The following is a 19,775-nucleotide window of genomic DNA, read 5'->3' on the forward strand; positions in this document are numbered from 1 at the left end:
AGTGACGTCTGCGCCAGGATAGGACCGGGTTTGTGCAGGATGCTGATGGTGTCCACAAGACGGCAGAGGCGGGACACGGACACGAGGATGGCGAGCCAGGGAAAAACCTGGAGAGCAGGACTGCTGAGAGTTGACGCACGGATAGCAGCTAAGCGAACCATTCGAGAGCCCTCAGCATTGTGCAGCGATAGAAAACACAAGAACCCGAGGCCCGAGGGACGTGGACAATGAAGGACACGGCAGGTGCGGCGTCGAGGTTCAATACTGCTTGCAAGCCTGCCTGCTCAGCAGCAGATGGCCGATCTCGGCGAGTCGTCAGTGAAAGACTCCTCTTTTTCTGATGACAGAAGGAGATTGTACACCGGCCATTGAGTCCCCCCGTGCTCTCAGATCATGGTCTCGAGGACCAATGGATGCCGCGAAAGGACCTCAAAGTTGGCATGGTCAGCTTGAATTCGTTGAGCTGCCACGGCCACTACAGCCTAGCCAGCTCGACAGTTTAGGTCTCGTAGCCTGCTTCTGCCTTATGGAATCGACGGGCTTCGAACTAGAGACAGAGATGTTCTCAACGATGAGCGTATTGAGCTGGCAATGAGCAACTCGTAGTGCTACCATTTGGTGGTCAGTCTTGGTCAACATTTAGCCCAGCATTGGATGAGCCCAAGCTGCCTCAATGCTGTGACAGGTAGTCCGGGAAAAATAGTGGCACCGCTAAGAGCTTATCGGCTTATCGCCCCGACGACCCCACCCAGACTTTTTTTTCTGCAGATTGCGATAAGGCCCAGAGAAAATTCCCAAGCGACCGCCAACACTTCGATTCTCAGTGTACCAGCACCAGCATCCCGCACCGCAGCAATCGATCATGGCTTCCGACCACAGCAAAAAGCGGAAACTTAAGGACGCCAATGGCGTCAAGTCGTCCGACAAGCATGTCGACGGCGTCCGACACAAGAAGGCCAAGAAGTCGAAGCCCGTCGAGGAAGTTGTCGAGGAAGTCCCCGAGCAAGAGGTAGCGGAGAACCAGTCGAACGACAATGACGAGTCTGATGAGGTCGCTGACGAGGTTGAAAACGCCAACGACGAATCCGACAACGATGACGATGAGGCCGAAGGTGAAGACCTGGCTGAGGCCAACCCTGACGACGAGAAAGATCTCTCCCTCCCAATCGAGACTGGCACCAATGCCCAGTCGTTCGCCGAGCTGAACCTGTCTGAGAAGACCATGAACGCCATCAAGGATATGGGATTTGAGACAATGACTGAGATCCAGAGGAGAGGTATCCCGCCCCTTCTCGCTGGCAAGGATGTACTCGGTGCGGCCAAGACTGGATCCGGCAAAACCCTCGCCTTCTTGATTCCCGCCGTTGAGATGCTCCGATCGCTCAAGTTCAAGCCGAGAAACGGCACTGGTGTTATCGTTGTCTCCCCAACGAGAGAGCTGGCTCTTCAGATCTGGAGTGTCGCCAAGGATCTCATGAAGTAGTAAGTGACATGTTGCCAGAAATCGTCTCGGATCCAACCGCTGACAACACGACCAGCCACACGCAGACCCACGGTATCGTCATCGGAGGAGCAAACAGGCGAGCGGAGGCGGACAAGCTCTCAAAGGGTGTCAACCTCCTGATTGCCACTCCCGGTCGACTTCTCGACCACCTGCAAAACACACCATTTGTCTTTAAGAACCTGCGATCTCTCATCATCGACGAAGCCGACCGAATTCTCGAGATTGGTTTCGAGGATGAGATGAGGCAGATTATCAAGATCCTGCCCAAGGACGAGCGACAGACCATGCTATTCTCTGCAACACAGACGACCAAGGTCGAGGATCTGGCCAGGATATCTCTGCGCCCCGGCCCGCTCTACGTCAACGTCGATGAAGAGAAGAAGTTTAGCACTGTGGAGGGCCTGGAGCAGGGCTATGTCATCTGCGAAGCCGATAAGCGGTTCCTGCTGCTGTTCTCCTTCCTCAAGAAGATGCAGAAGAAGAAGGTCATTGTCTTCTTCAGCAGCTGCAACTCGGTCAAGTACTATGCCGAGCTGCTCAACTACATTGATCTGCAGGTTCTCGATCTTCATGTAAGTACCAGCAGGCTATCACCAGCCAACCATTCATTTTCTAACAGGTTCCTCAGGGCAAGCAAAAGCAGCAGAAGCGGACAAACACCTTTTTCGAGTTCTGCAATGCCGAGCAGGGCACCCTGATTTGCACTGACGTTGCTGCCCGTGGTCTCGATGTAAGTCTATACTTGTCACCGATGATGCACATAGTCTCGAATACTAATGCCTCCACCCTTTCGCAGATCCCCTCGGTAGACTGGATCGTCCAGTTCGACCCCCCAGACGACCCGCGCGACTACATCCACCGCGTGGGCCGCACAGCCCGCGGCTCCAACACAAAGGGCCGCTCGCTCATGTTCCTGCTGCCCTCCGAGGTCGGCTTTCTGACCTACCTGAAGCAGGCGCGCGTGCCCGTCGTCGAGTTCGACTTCCCCGCGAAAAAGGTCATCAACGTGCAGTCGCAGCTCGAGAAGCTCATCGGCCAGAACTACTACCTCCACCAGTCGGCCAAGGACGGGTACCGCTCCTACCTGCACGCCTACGCGAGCCACAGCCTGCGCAGCGTCTTCGACATCCACAAGCTCGACCTGGCCAAGGTGGCCAAGAGCTTCGGGTTCGCGACCCCGCCGCGCGTCGACATCACGCTCGCGGCGAGCATGAGCAGGGACAAGAAGACGCAGGGCCGGAGGGCGTACGGGAGCCAGCCTCGGCAGGGAGGGGGTGGTGGTGGCGGTGGCAAGTTTAGGAAGTGATTTGGGGGGGTCGCATTGCATTCTGTGTTCGAGGATCACTTTGCCTCTTTTTTCTTCATCAGACATGTTTGTTTGTATGGCACATTAGGGGACTACTGCGAGGCGTTAGGCATTAAAAGTTGAGTTTTTGTCCAGATATCTATAAATGGAAGTAAAAAGGCACTTTACAGTGTGCAAACGGATCAACGGCAGTAGTGACACAGGCAGTAAGCCCGGAACGTAGATGTTGTAAACACAGCAGTTGATTCCATGCAGTGCGGTGGTAATATCAGAAAATGCAGGACAGAACAGCAGTGGACAGAAGAATATTAAACAGACTTCAGAGAATCAAAAGCAAAACAGAAATCATAACTGAATCAAGAGACAGCTTCATTTTTTGTACTTTTCCATGATCCCTAAAACCATCCATGCTTCTCCTTATGCACTCCCCTCCATCCTGTTTCATCATCTCATTCATGGTACCGTACTTGAAAGCCCCCTTTCCATCAGTAGTCGTCAGCACACCGACGACCATCATTGCCATGTATGTATGTACTGGCCGTCACGGCTGAGCCCAGGGGCCTTTTTCCACGGAGGCATGTCAAAATGCCATGCTTTACTCCTCAACAGCACAGTCATCGATCGACGAGTTTCGCTGGCCCATATGCATATGTGCAGAAACGCTCAGCTCAGGTCACCGAAAGGGCCATCCACGGGGCCCCTGAGCAAGCTCCATGGATGACGAGAGTGGCAAAAGAGAAAATCCTGCCCAGCAAAAGTCCACTCTGAAACGCCTATACCGAGTGTCGCAAACCGAAAAGTTGGCGACACAACCGCAAAGAAGAGAAGAACTTTGGGGTATCTGGTCCAAAATATGATAGGGCCGCCTCGCAGAGAAAGGTAAAAAATGATGCGGCAACTCGAAAATGGAATGGTCGTACTGTACAATACAAATATAGCTGAGCTGAGCATTTGCTGCTGGGAAGCAAGCCACCTCATCCGGACGTCCAAGAGATTTGATCAGTCATCGCTTCCCTTCGTGCAAGTCGAAGGATGCCCAACAAGTCTCTCCGGTCAAGTCAAGCATCATGGAATCCATGTGGTCAATCAAGAGACAGTCGTTGTCGTTTCAGTCATGCAAGCGGGTCGTGCACCATCGTCCTTCACGCGGTTCCGGGAGGCTTGCCGGCATCACCGCCCTGAGCTTGTTGCTGTTGGGCATAAGCATACCAGAGGGCCAGGTAGGCTTGATAGCCGCCATCTAAAAGAATGTTAGTAAAGGATACTCCAATCAATAATATGGGGAAGGAGAATACATACAAGCTGCATATGGGTCAGCGCCGTCTCCGGAACCACCAGCAGGTGGCTGAGCGGCGGGAGCCTGGCTCGGTGCCTGGTGGCTAGGCTGGCCGTAGCTGGGGTTGTCGTAGTCGCGAGGGGGTCGGCCGCGGCCTCCTCCCGGGTGGCTGCCCTTCTGTCGAACTGCGTCGACCTTGTCCTCGATGGCCTGCTTCGCCAGGCTGATGGCCTCGCGGGTGCCGACGAGGCCAATCTCTCGCTCCGTCTCGTTGGGTCCAGAAGGCTGGGAGACATTGATCTTGCAGCCCGTGGAGCTCTGCATCTCACGGATGGTCTCGCCTCCCTTGCCGATGATCATACCGACTGCCTCGGAGGGAACATAGATGGAGTCGTTGATCTTGTCATGACCACCGTGGCTACCGTGGCCACCTGCACCACCATCATGGGCGTTGCGGGCGTTGCGAGGGGGGCCGCTTCCGCCGGCGTTGGTGTTTCTGCTGTCGCTGTCGACAATTTCCATGATCAAGTCCTTGGCTACAATGGCAGCCTGACGGGGGCCAATCAAGTTGACAGGGCGCAGTCCGTTGACGCTCTTGGACTCACCAACGATGTTCACGTGGCATCCGCTCCGCTCTTGAAGATCACGGATAGTCTCTCCACCGCGGCCAATGATGAGGCCCACTGTTCTATCGGGGACCATGATCTGCAGGCAGTCCTCTCCCTCCTTAAGAGGAGGCTGGGTGTTAGCACCGGACGGGCCTGCACCGCGGCCGGCATCACGTCCTCCACGGTCAAGTCCGGCTCTAGCAATGGCTCCCATGCCGCTGTCCTCGATGATGCGGTTGATGGCCGCCTTGGCCTCGGCTCGGCGAGCACGAGGGCCGGTGATCTTACATTGGCGCTGATCGGCACTGGGGGAGCTGGCGGGCAGGAACTGAACGCGGCACTGGCTGTCGCCCTCTACGCGACGGAGATTCTCACCCTGGCGTCCGATGATCAAGCCGACCAGGCTGGCCTCCACCTCAATGACCTCAGAGTTATCGTCACCACCGTCACGGCCAGAAGCATGTCCGCCACGAGGGGAAAAGGCTCCCGAATTCCGGTCATGGCCACGGGGGGAGAAAGAACGGTCACGTCCATATCCACCGCGGTCCTCACGACGCTCATCTCTATAGGGATTGTGGTTGTCGCGGAAGGCGTCACGGCGCGCGGGGGGCGAGCGAGAGCGCGAACCACGGTAGCGCTCGCCATCGCGTGGTGGCGGGTTGTAGTTGGCGGGTCGCTCGTAGGGCGTGACGCCGTTGCGAGCCGCATGTGCCTTGGCGCGGGCGATGGCCTCGTCGATGCTGACGGAGCCCGACTGGGTGGGCTGGACGGAGCTCAGGTCGAGGTTCCCGCTGGAGGTAGGCTGGGGGTAGGAGTATGCCGGAGGTGGCGCGCCGTAGCCGGGAGCGCTTGGGGGTTGTGCTTGGTACGGTGCTTGGGGCAGCGGGTAGCCTGCGCCGCCAGCTGGGGGAGGTGGTAGACCTGGCTGTCCCTGGGGGGGCGTCGAGGTTGGCGCTTTCTGGGCGGCTGAGGAACTGGTCAGTGGTGATCGCGGGCTCGCAGCCGAATCACGGATGGGCTTACCTAGGGCAGCCAGAATGGACTCGAGGTTCCGAGTCGGGTCGGCCATGGTGTTCCAGGTAACAATGGCAAACAAGTGAGAATACTGCAGTAGCGGATGCTGGCGTTCAGTAAAAACCCTCGATGCGCAAGTAGGTATTCCTGCCTGTGCAGCGAGTTCACTTGACCTGTCCACTCCAAGAATGCGAAAGCAGATCCGGTCCAGAGGCTGGCTGGCTTTGCTCTTGTACGAGGTGCTGGTAGCCTGGATCGTTCAAGACAAAGAGTAGGTGCGACAACAGCAGGCGAGAGAAACAATCTACACGTCAGACAAAGCAGGACGAACGATTCTTCTGCGCGTCGCGGCGCTCACACACAAAAGGTGGTGGTGGTGGGTGGACTTGTCTGGAGAATCAGAAGAGAGAAGAATGAATAAGGCAGCAGATGCAGGCGACAATAGAAGTGATTGCGCAACAATAGTCTGCGGTGAGAGGCCCCAGGGTGCATTCAGAATTCCAGAGATCAAGGCGACGGGTGAGTGCACAATCAATTGAGGCAGCAGTTCAGCTTCAGCAGGCGGTCACTCAGTAGTAGTGCGCAGGGTCATCAGCAATGCAGGAAGCAGCTCAGATTGCGAATGACTGTTGTATGACAATCCTCTGGTCTTGATGGCGACGTCGACGTGAAAGTGATGTGTCCAAGAACCCGACCTCCTGCTCTGAAAACGTGGTGAATCGGCGAAGGAAGGGATGGAGAGAGCGAGAAGTGAAAAAAAGGTGGCGGTGGATGAAACTGGATTTTTGGAGGGCGTGGTAATCAAGGTTTCAGTGGCCGCTTTGGGCCAGAAAAAATTAATTTTGCCGCCATCACCCACCACCCACATCGCCCGCCCGCCCACCGCCTAGTGACGCTCCGTGTAATATTCCGCCACCTGAGCTCACCGCACCGCACCGACTGTGCTGGAGTCTCAATATGTGGTGGGGCTTGCCTAATGTGGGAAAGTACAAGTAAAGAAGATGGAAGAAAAGCCAAGCTCAACTGATCACTGACCAAGCGTCGCACGGACCTCACAACATACTTGTACTTGTAGACACAAGAGGTTCCGAAGCTCCTGACTCTCCCCAAAGCGTATCAAAGATGGCCATCCTTACTTTCATGACCTGCGCCAATTGACCTGGGCCGAGGAACGGCTCCTGTCGGAATCCCTCGGCGAGTATGGCAAGCCCAACGAAGCTGAGAAGATCGACCTCCGTGATCTTGCCCGGGATTGGGCTGCGCCTCTTGGCAGTTACATGGGGACCGACTGGGGCGACTTGTACGCGAGAGCTTTGACCGAGCCCAGGACACTGAGTGATGCCGAGCGAAGACTCGTGCTGGGATGGCCATCCGCCGAGGTCGAGGAGGCGAACGTGCGCCAGGCGACAGCCCATCTAGAGTCCGGACCGCTCAGCGCGACCGAGCTCATAGCCAGGACAGCCGACTGGGATGGCTGGAGAACGCTGGCCCTAGAACTTGCTGGTCTCATCGCCAATGAGTTCAATCTTTGTAGTAACAAGGAAGAGCCTGTCGTTCGACACGTCCCAACGCTTGTTTCGTATGACATAGAAAGCACCCGCACGCAACAAGAGAGATGGGCATGGAACGCCGCTGCATGCGTTTGGCAAGACCTTGCTGCGGGAAAACCCAGTATCTATCTAGAGGAACGCCACTGGGTCGTTGAGGATGGTGGAGAATGGGAGGACTTGAAGCCCGTAGGCCGTGATAGTCAACAGCGCCTCAATGATATGAATCGTCTGGCCCTCGAATATCCTGGCCTAGGCGACTGGGAGCGAGGACACATCTTGGATCAAGAGCCATTTGGCATGGTATTGTATGTTTCCAAAGAATTACGACAGGCCTATACTCGATTCCTTGAAGACAACCCCTCTTTCTGGGATTAGAATTACCCAGAATATGCAGACCCTTTCTGGAATCACTTCCACCGCGCCATCTTCCGAGACGCCGTGATTGCATCCGTGGGGCGATTGTGGCAACATAGAAGGTGCCAGGACTTGTTCGACCTCATGGGATATCAGAGAGGGAAGGGGGGATTCGAAGAATCCGATATTGATAGTTTCAGACGGCAAGTCACTTGCCTTACTTCATATGTAAAAGTCCGCCAAATATTAACACTCTTTTTCATAGAGATTTCCGCGAGTTGCGTCAAACTTCCCAGCTGAACAAGGGCATTTCAACAAGGTACTTCGCTATCTTACCCCAGGAGTTAGGTTCCTATAAAGCCATGTTCTAGTGGCCTCGCTCAGAGCAGGACGAGTTTGACCCTTGGTTTTAGCTGTGCGATGCGGCTCTTCCTTTGGTAGATTCAGATGGGGTACCTAGGGCCAATGTGGGCAGTGTCAAGGTGAATCTCACTTCGTTATATACCTGGGGATTCTCGAAAGTCGAGGATGAGAAATCTAATCTGTCAGATTTCCAAGAGCCAGAATCGGAGGACGAATGTGACAAATGTGGCGAATGTGCAAAGTTGCCATTATGGAACGCTTGAGTCAGCACAAACAATATTGAACTCAATATCCACTCAAGAGGCATGCACATAATCAGACGTCAGTTTAAAAGAGGCCAACTGGACTGGGTCAAATCTATTTTGCAGTCTCTCCCAAGACCTTACTAGAATGAACCAAATCGAAAGCGAGAAGGTCCTCCACCTGCGGCCGCATGCTCTGCACACCAAACTTTCAGGTCCTATTCCTATGATTTCAAGAATCTGCATGTCACTCTCACAGGTACAGCTGTACATTTTCTGGCCAACCCCTCCTCCTCTTCCCTGCCTGCCGGAAATGTATTTCCCATCAACAAGACCGCGTCTGGGAATTTCGTCAATTTATTCACGAACTGCAAACCTGGGAAAGAATAGATTCCGTCAAAGGGCCATCATCGCTCGAGACGCCCATTATTTCTATTGACGTCTTCTCATTCCAAAGACTCACCTAAGATGATGGGAGCAGCCCAATGGGACCCAGTTAGCCAGCTTCACTGCCCTGATGTCTCGGATAGGTACTTACGGCTCTTCTAGTCGCAAAAGAAGGTGGTGGTGAATGAGATCCTCATTCCCACGCCTGCGGAAGGGCAGTTCTTGATCAAGATGGCGTCAGCCAGCTTATGCCATTCAGACCTCATGTCCATCGCTATCCGCGACCGCAAAGACCCCGTCACTCTGGGGCACGAGGGGGCCGGATACATTCACGCTATGCACCCGTCGACTCAGGACAAAGGGTTCAAGATCGGCGACGCAGTGGGTTTCCTCTACGTCCAGGACGGATGTTTCGAGTGCGCGGGGTGCCTGGTCCACAACTGCCACTGTCTCGTCAGCCAGTCGCACACAAACGGCTTCGAGATTCCCGGCTTCTTCGCCGAGTACGCGCTGGTGGACTGGGAGAACTGCATCGTGTTGCCCGAGAGCATGGACGTGAGGGAGGCATCGCCCATGTTCTGTGCTGGGCTGGCAGGTAACTAACTACCTTTGCCCTGCTCCATCCTAGCTGCGAGGGACTAGTGGTGACTAATACGCCATGGCCAGCCTTTCACTGCGTCGACTCCTGCGAGCTGGAGCCCAACGACTGGGTTGTTATCGTAGGTTGCGGGGGCTTAGGCCAGTTCGCCATCCAGTTCTCCAAGGCGATGGGCGCCCGCGTCATCGGCGTCGACATCAACGACGAGACACTGGCCAATGCTAAGGCTCAGGGGGCCGACCTCATATTCAACTCTCGCACCGATTCCCATACCCGCGATGAGATCTTACGTGTCACCAACGGCGGCGGCAAGGCCGTCATTGTTTTCAGTGCGGCAGAGGCCGCCTACGAGAGCGCGATCCCTCTGATCCGCGTCGGCGGGATCCTAATGGTAGCCGGACTACCCGCAAATGGGATCCGGTTGGACGCGTTGGCCATTGCGACCAAGCGGTTCATCGTAAAGGGGGACTCTACGTCCACTCCGCAACGGATGAAGAAGGGTATCGAGTTTGCGGCGAAGCACGGTGTCAAGCCCGTGATTCAGACATTTGACAGCTTGGATGCCGTACCAAAGATGGTAGATCTAATGCAGCAGGGGAAGAGCACGGCGAGAATGGTGGTTCAATTTGCATAATCGAGCAGATCAACAAAGCTGAGGTCAACGGAAGTAATTAGATATAGTGAATTTCTGGACAGATACAATTTGGGCGACACGCCAGGAACTTAATTACGCACTTAATAGGTCAGCAGTCTTCTCCTCCTACCCAAACCTTCATCGGGCCTTATCTTCATTCATGCATGGCCCGCAGTGGACATCTCAACAGCACCAGCCTCCGTCAATGTGATGAACGGCCCCAGTGATGAACTTTGACTCGTCACATAGGAGCCACGCAACTAGGCTTGCTACCTCCTGCGGTGTGCCCCGCCTCTGGATCTGGTGCTTCCAGGTAATCTCGCCGCCCCTGGTTGCCTTCGCCGCCGCTTGCATGGGTGTGTCGATAATGCCAGGCGCCACGCAGTTGATCCGGATCTCCCTGTGCCCGACCTCTTTGCAGGCCGCACGGCTGAGACCAATGACACCCGTCTTGGAGGCCGTGTAAGCCGCGTTCTTGGGGAATCCGGTTACGCCCGCGATGGACGCCGCATTGACGATACTCCCCTGGTCCTTCATAACGCCCAGCTGCGCTCGCATGCAGTGAAAGGTGCCCGTGAGGTTCACATCGAGGACGAACTTCCAGTCCGGAGTGTTGTGGTGCTCGACGTCCTCGATGTTGATGACCTTGGGCACGACGCCGGCCATGTTGACGGCGCCGTCGAGCTTGCCAAACTTGGCCACCGTCTTCTCGATCCACGAGTTCACCTGGTCCTCCTCGCGGACGTCCACAACGGTCGCCATGACGCTGTAACCCGCTGAGGACAACCTGTCCGCAGCTTCATTCAGGGCTTTCTCCGTGAGGTCTGCCATGGAGACGTGGACGCCCTGTGATGCGAGGAGCTCCGCCACTGCCAGACCGATCCCTGAGGCGGCGCCGGTGACAGCGATGACCTTGTCTTTTATATCCCAGTTGACGGGCATCGTTGATCAAGATTCTATCGTAACTGCAGGATGTTCAATGGATCAGGAGTAGTAAGAGGATCTCTTGGAGTTTGGACCCTTGATTCACATGCAATAAAGGTAATGCGGGGTGGACGGCAGTTGAGGATGAGACATGATCGTTTAAGTACCTTCCAATACAAGCTTCCGGGGAAGAAAATACCGGCCTTCGCATGTTCAGATGCATAAACCTTTGAGAGTTTAGGATTGGTAGGGGCTGTTGAAATCTGACCCCGCCATCGCGGAACCGACATATCCGGTGACAAGCTATGTTGGGCAATGTATGCATTTCTATCCTTCTCCACAAAGGTGGGCGAGATATACCCGTTTGGACAAGACTCAATGAAGGAGAGAGTGTGACTGCAAAACGATTCTAATATAACACGTTCTCGTGATCCTACCCTCCTGGCATTGCCCGACTTTAGAGAGGACTCTTTGACAGACGATAGTTTCCCAATCTCAGTTCCTCTGGAGACCATTTATTCAGTAGAGTTGAGCATGATATGTGCTGATACTGCAAGATCGAGCCGGGATAGTTTGGCTCTTTTTCTTCGTAAAGTACTACGGGTAGTCCTAATTCACTCAGAATACTTTTGTTAGCAGGTGCCAAGTGAAGGAAGCCTGGAAATACACTGGCGAATCGCCTACCTCTGGTGGAAGGGGTGATCAAGTCCCAAGGGGATGATCTGGCTCTGAAAGACGATCCGCTTCCGAACGCCGACTTATTTGTGAACGCCACAGCAAAAGCGTCCTCTACCTTGACATGTCCTGGACTGTTTTTCTTATTCGAATTTGATGACGCTGGGGCAATTCCTTTAGGGCCTTGAGGAGCTGTGGCCAAACTCGGGGCAGGACTCTCTCCACTTGCTGCTTTGTGGTAGTCGTTGGTGGCCTGTGCCCATCGAGACTTGAGTGACTCTTTCGAACCTAATGAGCCGAAGAGCCCCGAGAACCCCGCTGAGCCTGACTTAGGAGCAGCAGGAACTGGTGTGATACCCTGTCCAAGTGAAGACCTTGGGCTTGAACCAGCATTTGAGCTGGGTTTCGGATAAGGTGGAATGAAAAGCCGATCGCTTGGCTCCGGCGTTACCGTCTCTGTGGTCAGGTCAGATACAGTCGTCGAGCTCGCTTTTGCTTGCGGGGTCCTAATTGGAAGTCTTTTTGATTCGGGTGACTTTTCTAGGTGCGGCTGTCAGTGTCTTTCGTTGCCTGATCAGAAGTTCATTGGAGACGAGATTAGCTCACCAGCAGGGTCAGGAGCGGAAACCTGTCTCTCGTGCACTTCAGTAGACCCTGAAATACGACTTGATGACTGCAGCCAATAAGCTAGAGGGAAGATTTGAGTTAGAGCAAGGAAGTAACACCATTGCATCAGTTCCCGGTCCTTCTCAGAACTCAGACTTACGTGCCGGTTCATGGGTTCGGTGTCGTTTGCAGGTACGCAGGCCTTCTGTCAACATCCGAACGTCTCTTTCAAGTTGGCTGCGTTCCTGGCTGACTTGCGGTGATTCTGCTGCTAAGCTCGACAACATATCCTCGCCCATCTCGTGGACCATGGACGATGTCAACATGGACGGTAGCTCAGATATCAAACAGTTCTCCGCTGCAAGGATCATGACGTTCTCCGTAAAAGTCCGCAAAGACATCTAACAGGCATGCCTCAGTACATATGTCCAAGCTGAAGGATACGGTGTCCTACCTCGTAGTATACCATAGCCATGTCAACAACCTTCTCCAGGCCAAAAGGGCTGGTCTCGCTCCCAAGCGACTTGAGCACAATGTCTTCCATCATGCTCTCCGATATGCTCAGAATCTGCGAGCTCCCAAATATCGCTAGATGTCTAGTGGCTGAAATATCCTCCACCTGTTTAGCCACACGCCGTTTCTCCCTGAGTGAGAGCTCACGGATGAACATGGCTTCGCGGGTGATGGCTTCCCCGTGAGTATAGTGTTTCAGAAGCTCTTCCAATTTCTGTTCAAGACAGAGAGAACGTTGTTCAAAGAAAGGGTCGACGTATTCTCGGAACAGGGAATTCCGTGTTTCTTCGTCACCAGCTGTGATGTGTCCCAGTGCCAGTTCGACGAAAACCTTGGCTGAGTTCATCACAAGGTCGAGATACATTTTTGCAATGCTCTTCCACCGTCGGGACTGGTCGCGGAAATGGTCCAGAGCGAGCCTGTCATTTGGTGACCCAGGAAAGTTGGTGCTTTGATTGACCAATGCTTGAGTCTCCAGCTCATCCTTGAGCTTGGTCCATGAAACCTCTTCTGGGTCATCCACGGCATATAAATCCATGTAGAGTGCTAATGCAGGCGAACTCTCTTCCCCTTCTTGACGAGCTTGGAGCTCGGGATCGCCGTCGTTCCATCGAAGCTGTCTTCTAATTCCTTTGGAACTAATCACCCTGTCGAACGCATAACTAAGATTCCTGAAGACAGCACGTAGCCTGCGACCATCGCTTTTGTAATGAGGACCACTCGGATAGTCGAGCTCAGAGGGATCCCCGAAGAACTTGTCATCATAGGTGCCCCGGACAGCAAGGCGAGCAAGGTCACGGTATCTTTCTGCGATGCCAAGGAGGTATTGACGTAGTTCAGCCGGAGTCGTTCGAGGTTGCCCCATACGAGTTAGAGCCTCGCGTCTAGCCTCAAGCGTCTTCTCAATGTCTTGAATGACCCCTGGGAGGCTTAGCTGAATATGCTTTGTAAGGACCTTGCTCAGCCTCTCTCGGAGGCTCCTGATGCCTTTGACGTTTTGGGATAATGGCTCCCAAGTGCCCTGGGAGAAAAACTGCTCTTCGGCCTCGTCTCTACTCTTGTCAGAAGTTCGCGACTGTCCTTGGCCTTGCTCGTCATTGGCATCAGGCCCCCGGTTGCGCAGAACATGCCATCCGTGCTTGAGCGTATGAAGAGGCTCTTGATTTCGAATTAGACGGATGTACTTGCTCTCCTCCGTTGAGTTCGGCGCCAGTCTGTCGGGGTTGGTGATGACCCCCATAGTTCGCTCCCGGTTCGGGTCATGCTGCTTGGCCTCTGTGAGAATCCCTTGGTTCGAAAAGTCGTAACTAGCGTTCACGACAGCCAGTATGATGCTGTTCTTCTGCGCCATATACTTCTCGACCAGCTTCCAGACAATCCCCATCCCTTCGCGAGACTGATCTGCTGTTGGATTTCGGTATATGCCAGGTAAATCAACCAGCGTTAGTGACGGCAAGTCTGGGCCAGACACTTCGATGTGCAGGGCATCCTGTGTAAAGCCATTGGCGTCGTTTTGAACCCCCATCTCGATCTTGGCGCGCTCAATAAGATCGGGCAACGCACTAAGGTCGAGCGTGCTCTCGCCGAACACCAACTGCTCGTCGGCAGAGTCGGCATCACTCTTCAGGACCTTGACCAGGACCTTTTCGAGGGGAGAAGACCTGACTACTAACTCGGTCGCAAAACGAGTGCATATCCCGCCTTTGATGGGGAAGCGAACGCGGGATATCGCTTCAAGAACAGAGGATTTCCCAGACGACTGATCACCGACGACGATGATCTGGGGCAGATGAACAATCTCGCCAACGCCTTGACTTCGAAGTCTGTCGACTGTATCTAGTAGTGTCTTTTGTTCTCGATTCAGCTGACTGAACGCTTCGGCATCTAGATTTTGGGCCATGATGGGTCAAAACAATTCTTGAGGAGAAGTGTATGATAAGTCCTCGCAATTAATGGAGAGAAAGTAGTTGAAAGCAATGCAAATGAACAAAACGCCTCTTCATCTCCCCCTCTAGAGTATCAGAGCCGCCCATTCTTTCAGCTCATGCAGGCATACAGGGGACATCGGAACCAACAACCATATCTGTGGACCAATGAAATCGCTAAGCGCCCAGAGCTGAGACGCTCAAAGGCACGGGGGACGGATGCCTAGAACGGCTTCTGGAGGCAAATATGGTGAAATATCGGAAGATTATCACGAATGCCTCATATCTTCTCGCGAATGGAGGTGTGCATGCTGTTGGTTAGCTGCACTTGCTTGGAGCACGCAGGAGGAGAACTGGCAGATCCACACGACAGAAAACATTGAGCTACACACTAAACGTTTGATCATACTATTTGGGCAGGCCTTCTTCTCGTCCTCGTATGGTCTATTCAAGACTTTGTGTCTGGTTGCCTTTTTCCTATTTTCGTTCTTTTGGAGTCCAGGAACAACCAAACAACTCTACTGTGAACTCAAATGCAGAGCCAACTCCTGCTACCAATCAGGAACAGTTGCTCCGGACCTAATGCCGCGGTTGACTACCTCCACAAACCTTATCCGGTTCCCCTCCAGTGTTACGTTATGACCCTTGCAACTTCCACAAACGTGACATAACGAATCATACGAATCATAGGCGCTTGTCACGAAATGACTACTGCTGATTCGGATTCGCAGCAAGGCTTGCTGACTCAATTGTTCGAAAAGGCCGAAGCCGAATTCCCTCCACGGTTTCGCGAGCATGGATGGTATCTGACCGTGGTGAGTGACGTCGATTGCAATCTTCATCGCCGCACACCTGTTTCCATATCCGACCCAAGGACTATGGCCTACAAATCCGCCACAAAATTGACACGAGGCGTCGGTAGATCGCATCGCTGATCGGCAGTGGGCAACAAAAGCTCGTCGGTCGGCTGTACGAGCATCTAGTCGCCCAGCCCCAGTACCAAACCTCGGCTGCTCGACAGGCACTGGTCCGCCGTATGAGGGAGGCGATGGTCAAGTGTATCATCATCAATGGGATACCGTCTGTCATTGAGGCGGTCACGTCTGTTGCAGATGTGGAGAAGCCCGAGGATTGTGACTATTCTTGCTCAAGGTGAGTTGACATGTAGTTCACTTGATCACGGTCCAGATCGGGCTCTCAACATCATATAGAGAGGATTGGCAGGTCGGTCCAGAGACATCGGAACGCGCTGCAAACGTCCTCAAGGTGCTTTACAAGAGCGAGAAAGGCGGTCATGTCAAGACTCTGCAGTCCCATCGTGATATTCGTGAGTCCTGCTCGATCTACAGCTTACCCCGTAGCGAACACCCTTTGTCCAACATTCGCTGACTACTTGCAACCCTCGATGACAGCCTGGATCTCAGTAAACATCTCTTACGGCCTGTTTCTGTCAGATCATCGAATTCTCAATATCCAGGAGACCGAGCTGGTTGTCCTTCCCGCCATCATGGCCCAGAACCTCCGTGCCCCAACATACTGGCATCTCAGAGCTTGTCTCAGAGTGGGAATCGAAGCAGAAGAGGTCGAAGCTGTGCAAAAGATCATCGAGGCCATAGCAGCGCACGGCGGCAGGACCCTGGACGTTCAACGTGTTCGAGATGTGACAGATGCTTGAGGAAACGGCAGGTTTGTCAAGATGCATCTAAGCAGAGTAGATTACAAATCAAGGCAGAAAAGACAATTGACAGCACTGGCCTTATATGCAGTCCACCAAGTGATGTTAAGCCCTTGAAGAGGATATGACCCGATGTGAATGCCAAGAGATGCTGATGCACCCAGCAAGGTGTGAGAGGGGAGGCCCCTCATTCGTTCGCTCGGAAACTCAAGAAAGGTACATCGCAAGATGCCTCCAGCAGTCAAAAGATTATCAGCCATACTGCATACCATACACGAGTAAATCGCTTTTGGCAGGTAACATGGACCATGCAACTGAATACCCACTCGAAGAGGCGAGGTAACATGCCGGCGGCCCTTTCTGCCATCACTGGATTGTATCATACGTTGCGACCGGATATCAGGTGCGGTCTCCAACAGAAAAGGCATATTTAAACCGACTTGTCTTCTCCTTCAAGATTGATGGCCCTCTTCGCCCCAGTTGCAAAAAGAACATCCCCACCAAAGACACGACCAACGACCAACAAACAAAAAGCCTTGTCGGGAACCATGTATCTTCTGAAACACGTCGCAGCCTGGAGCGTCTTCTTAGGGCTCTCTGTAGCAGCTCCTTCTAACATGGGGGCCGCCCTCATCAACAGTCAAAGGTATGATCGGCGCTACATTAAACTTTCTGATTAATACTGAGCTGTTGAATCAAGGGATACTTGCGTTGAGAAGAATTATCCATCCAGAGCGGCATGTGTAGCCGAATGCTTGGGCAACTGTGTATGGACTGGATCTGATAGCGGGGGGCACTATTGCTATTGTTAGGGTTGGAGAGACCTGAGTCTTTTGCGATTGAGTCTAGTAACCTGAACATTGCGGAGTTATAGCTGCTTGACGCAGTCAATAAATGAGGGATATTATATTTGGCTATCTGGCGATCGAACCTTGGAGTACAAGCCTTGGCGACTGAAGTGCGGCAAAACCTTGTTCAACGTGTTCATAGACTATCTAGACCACGGTCCACAGTGGTGTCTTTATGACAATGGCCCTCGCAATAGAGCGTGACAGGCACTGCTCCTTCAGAGGTAAAAGTAACAAAAGGGACCCGATGTGGTATCCATAACCTCCCCAATGGTGATGGAAGGAGCGGCGTAACCCATGTCGATCACGTCACTTAGACTCGTCTCTCGGGAAGGCGGGTCGTTTGCCCAGGTGATATGGCCGTAATTGCCAGCCTTGATCTCCGCTTTCCTTGTGGCCGGGTCCAGCGCTTGCCTATTAGGTTACTGTCAGCCACCGCTTCTCTCTATGAATCACAATCGGACCCTACCAGTATGTCCACATCCGGTCCATTTGGCCGTGATGTACCCAAAATGCAGGATCTGCCGGCGAGGTGAAGAGGTCTCCTCCAGGGTCGCCGCTAGCAAGTATCAGTCAGACAATGAGAGCGTCATCTGGAAAGGCTCTCACTCTTACCCAATAGTATAGTGGATGCCTCCATGCGGGCCAATCTCGGCCGTGTAGGGAACTCCCTCGGACACATGGCGGTATGCATCGAAGTCGGGTGCTGAAAGAAGGTCTAGCCACAAGGTTACCATCCCGCTCACTGACTGTCCGGCCATCTTGTCAGTCTTTCCAACTCACTGTTCATTGTTGTCCAGTTGGCATATCGCATGTTCATCGCTCCTCCCAGGTCCCGCTTCAGTCTTCTTGGGTTGTACCCAAGGCCCCCGTCTGGGCCAGGCTCGACGCCTAGTAAACCACCCACTGGGCCAAGGTTGACCGTCATGTTGGCGAATGCGCCAGTGGTCACGAAACTACCACCTACCCCGGCGGGAAGCTGAATATCACCACCGCCGACTCCTGGAGGAGGACTAATGACGGGTCCCTTGTGCGGGATGTAGTCCCCGTTACCCCCAAGACTCGTATCGCTCCCGTCGAAGAGCGGCGAATCCTGGGGCGCCTCCGCGTATCGTGCCCAGTCCCAATACTTCGGTCGTGGTTAATAAGTTCAGACCTAGACTGCATGCTGAACAGGCTGGACTCGTGGACTTACTGGTTGGTATCCGGTGTAGTTGCATTCCTCTCGCAGCGCATTCTCGTACGACCACACAAACCATCGGTGCCACGGCATGAAGTTGCCAGTGTAGTGGATGGTCATGGTCTGCTGGATATGAGTGACGACGAAATCATCGAACTAGGCGCAATTTTAGTCGGGTTCTATCCACGCTACATCGCACGAAGCAGATACGACTGACCCGAGATTTGGCTCCTGACGAGACATTGGCCGGAGTGCGTGCCGGCAATGATTGCAGACATTTGACCGCGTTGATGTAGTCGAGCTTCTCCTGCCTGGAGAGTGTACCACTGTTGTACTATTAGTGCTTCGTTCTGTAGGCAGATTGCGTAGCGATCAATACATACTATTCCCGGCGAGTGACAAGTTTATCCGGTGTGCAAGCTGGTTCCTGTCCCCGCTTGCGCAGCTCAATCGTCCTTTCACGGAGTTCGTCCGCGAATGCCGATTTGATCTCGGTGACGAGTGCTTCGGCTTGCTTTTGCGCCTCAAACAGAGCGCTACTGAGAACCCTATCTGCGACGGCTCCCGACGCCATCACGGCGGCTACAGACGTAACCAGCAAGGTCGTGGTCTTCATGATGCTTACAGGCGTCTCGCCTAGCGCGCATTGTTGGAAATTGACGATCAAAGAGATAGATGTGGCTGCTTATTCGTCCACACGATGCGGTGAAGACAGCGGGGACATATATGTGCCAGCATTTCTTACTCCATATAATTTTCATGGCTAGGAATGCCAATTTGCTCGGCATGTCACAATTACTACCCTCCAATTCTGCATCTGGAGGACGGCGGGGCAGAGGAAGTAGTATGGCCATCGATAATGCGGGATGATTTCGGCGTCGAGTGCTGAAGGTCTTATCCAGTCCCCAGCACTGGCTGCGTCACCGCCAATTGGCTTTTGTGTGTTTCTCGTGTAACGCACCCGTGTTGAGTTGATTCTCTTCCTTGAACAAACGGTCACTCGGCTCTAGAACTCTCCCCTTTGAGACATATAGTCACTGTCCAGTAATTTCGATCATGAGCCCTTCAAGCAAGGTCTCAATAGCTCTCATATCATGGATCAGTGGCAAGTTCCCCCGTACAAAGTGATCGAGCAGGACGCCTCGGAGACCGCTCATGCCCATAAGCGCCAGTTCCCAAGAGACTCTGGGAATTTGTACAAGCTGGGGTCTTCACACAGCTACTGAACAGAGCACCTTTCGGCAGGGGCTCGTCTCGGTGCGTGGCACGAGAAAAGTGTGAAGGCAAGCAGTATCGCGGTTTCAGGTCGCAACCAAAGCTACATGTAAGTGCCACTGTGGATTCATAAGCAATACGAGAAACTAGAATCTGAGACGAATAGATGCGCATGCCTATATACCTCCATATCAGAGCATTATGCTTTCTCGAGGACCCTTCATCAGCCCAACGTACAGCCACGCTTCGTAGGCCTGCCGCTGTCAGTATTGGCAGTCTGCAGGCGAACCCCGGTTGGGACGGCATCTCCCTCGGAAAGGCATGGCGCGAGAGACCGCACCCATTTATACGAAAGTGCAGGGGCTTCGTGAGTGGCCG

At 53.6% G+C, this 19,775-nt stretch overlaps 8 protein-coding genes across 8 annotated transcripts; 4 read left to right on the plus strand and 4 right to left on the minus strand.

Annotated features, from left to right (window-relative positions):
- Window positions 1-862: 862 nt before the first annotated feature.
- Window positions 863-2,810, plus strand: E0L32_010499 (uncharacterized protein; the record flags this gene model as incomplete). Its single annotated transcript, XM_031133124.1, has 4 exons — window positions 863-1,482; window positions 1,539-2,076; window positions 2,133-2,234; window positions 2,301-2,810. The coding sequence occupies 4 exons, from the start codon at window positions 863-865 to the stop codon at window positions 2,808-2,810; spliced, it is 1,770 nt and encodes a 589-aa protein (XP_030989523.1).
- A 1,142-nt stretch (window positions 2,811-3,952) lies between these two features.
- E0L32_010500 (uncharacterized protein) lies at window positions 3,953-5,763 on the minus strand (the record flags this gene model as incomplete). The annotated part of the gene is made up of 2 exons (XM_031133125.1): window positions 3,953-4,050; window positions 4,110-5,763. The coding sequence occupies 2 exons, from the start codon at window positions 5,761-5,763 to the stop codon at window positions 3,953-3,955; spliced, it is 1,752 nt and encodes a 583-aa protein (XP_030989524.1).
- A 902-nt stretch (window positions 5,764-6,665) lies between these two features.
- Window positions 6,666-7,633, plus strand: E0L32_010501 (uncharacterized protein; the record flags this gene model as incomplete). Its single annotated transcript, XM_031133126.1, has 2 exons — window positions 6,666-6,686; window positions 6,821-7,633. 2 exons carry the CDS (start codon window positions 6,666-6,668, stop codon window positions 7,631-7,633), a joined length of 834 nt encoding a protein of 277 aa, XP_030989525.1.
- A 732-nt stretch (window positions 7,634-8,365) lies between these two features.
- On the plus strand, window positions 8,366-9,836 carry E0L32_010502 (uncharacterized protein; the record flags this gene model as incomplete). Its single annotated transcript, XM_031133127.1, has 3 exons — window positions 8,366-8,476; window positions 8,767-9,199; window positions 9,271-9,836. The coding sequence occupies 3 exons, from the start codon at window positions 8,366-8,368 to the stop codon at window positions 9,834-9,836; spliced, it is 1,110 nt and encodes a 369-aa protein (XP_030989526.1).
- A 183-nt stretch (window positions 9,837-10,019) lies between these two features.
- Window positions 10,020-10,778, minus strand: E0L32_010503 (uncharacterized protein; the record flags this gene model as incomplete). The annotated part of the gene is made up of 1 exon (XM_031133128.1): window positions 10,020-10,778. One exon carries the CDS (start codon window positions 10,776-10,778, stop codon window positions 10,020-10,022), a length of 759 nt encoding a protein of 252 aa, XP_030989527.1.
- A 439-nt stretch (window positions 10,779-11,217) lies between these two features.
- On the minus strand, window positions 11,218-14,454 carry E0L32_010504 (uncharacterized protein; the record flags this gene model as incomplete). The annotated part of the gene is made up of 4 exons (XM_031133130.1): window positions 11,218-11,264; window positions 11,445-11,891; window positions 12,202-12,442; window positions 12,496-14,454. 4 exons carry the CDS (start codon window positions 14,452-14,454, stop codon window positions 11,218-11,220), a joined length of 2,694 nt encoding a protein of 897 aa, XP_030989528.1.
- A 729-nt stretch (window positions 14,455-15,183) lies between these two features.
- Window positions 15,184-16,154, plus strand: E0L32_010505 (uncharacterized protein; the record flags this gene model as incomplete). The annotated part of the gene is made up of 4 exons (XM_031133131.1): window positions 15,184-15,294; window positions 15,402-15,631; window positions 15,691-15,806; window positions 15,892-16,154. The coding sequence occupies 4 exons, from the start codon at window positions 15,184-15,186 to the stop codon at window positions 16,152-16,154; spliced, it is 720 nt and encodes a 239-aa protein (XP_030989529.1).
- Window positions 16,155-17,220: 1,066 nt separating this feature from the next.
- E0L32_010506 (uncharacterized protein) lies at window positions 17,221-18,798 on the minus strand (the record flags this gene model as incomplete). Its single annotated transcript, XM_031133132.1, has 7 exons — window positions 17,221-17,416; window positions 17,472-17,561; window positions 17,618-17,708; window positions 17,786-18,131; window positions 18,198-18,338; window positions 18,400-18,508; window positions 18,566-18,798. The coding sequence occupies 7 exons, from the start codon at window positions 18,796-18,798 to the stop codon at window positions 17,221-17,223; spliced, it is 1,206 nt and encodes a 401-aa protein (XP_030989530.1).
- Between the last annotated feature and the right edge of the window lie 977 nt (window positions 18,799-19,775).

This window comes from Thyridium curvatum, assembly GCF_004353045.1.
Source record: "Thyridium curvatum strain D216 chromosome Unknown NODE_85_length_178865_cov_78.098177, whole genome shotgun sequence".
Lineage (NCBI taxonomy): Eukaryota > Fungi > Ascomycota > Sordariomycetes > Thyridiales > Thyridiaceae > Thyridium > Thyridium curvatum.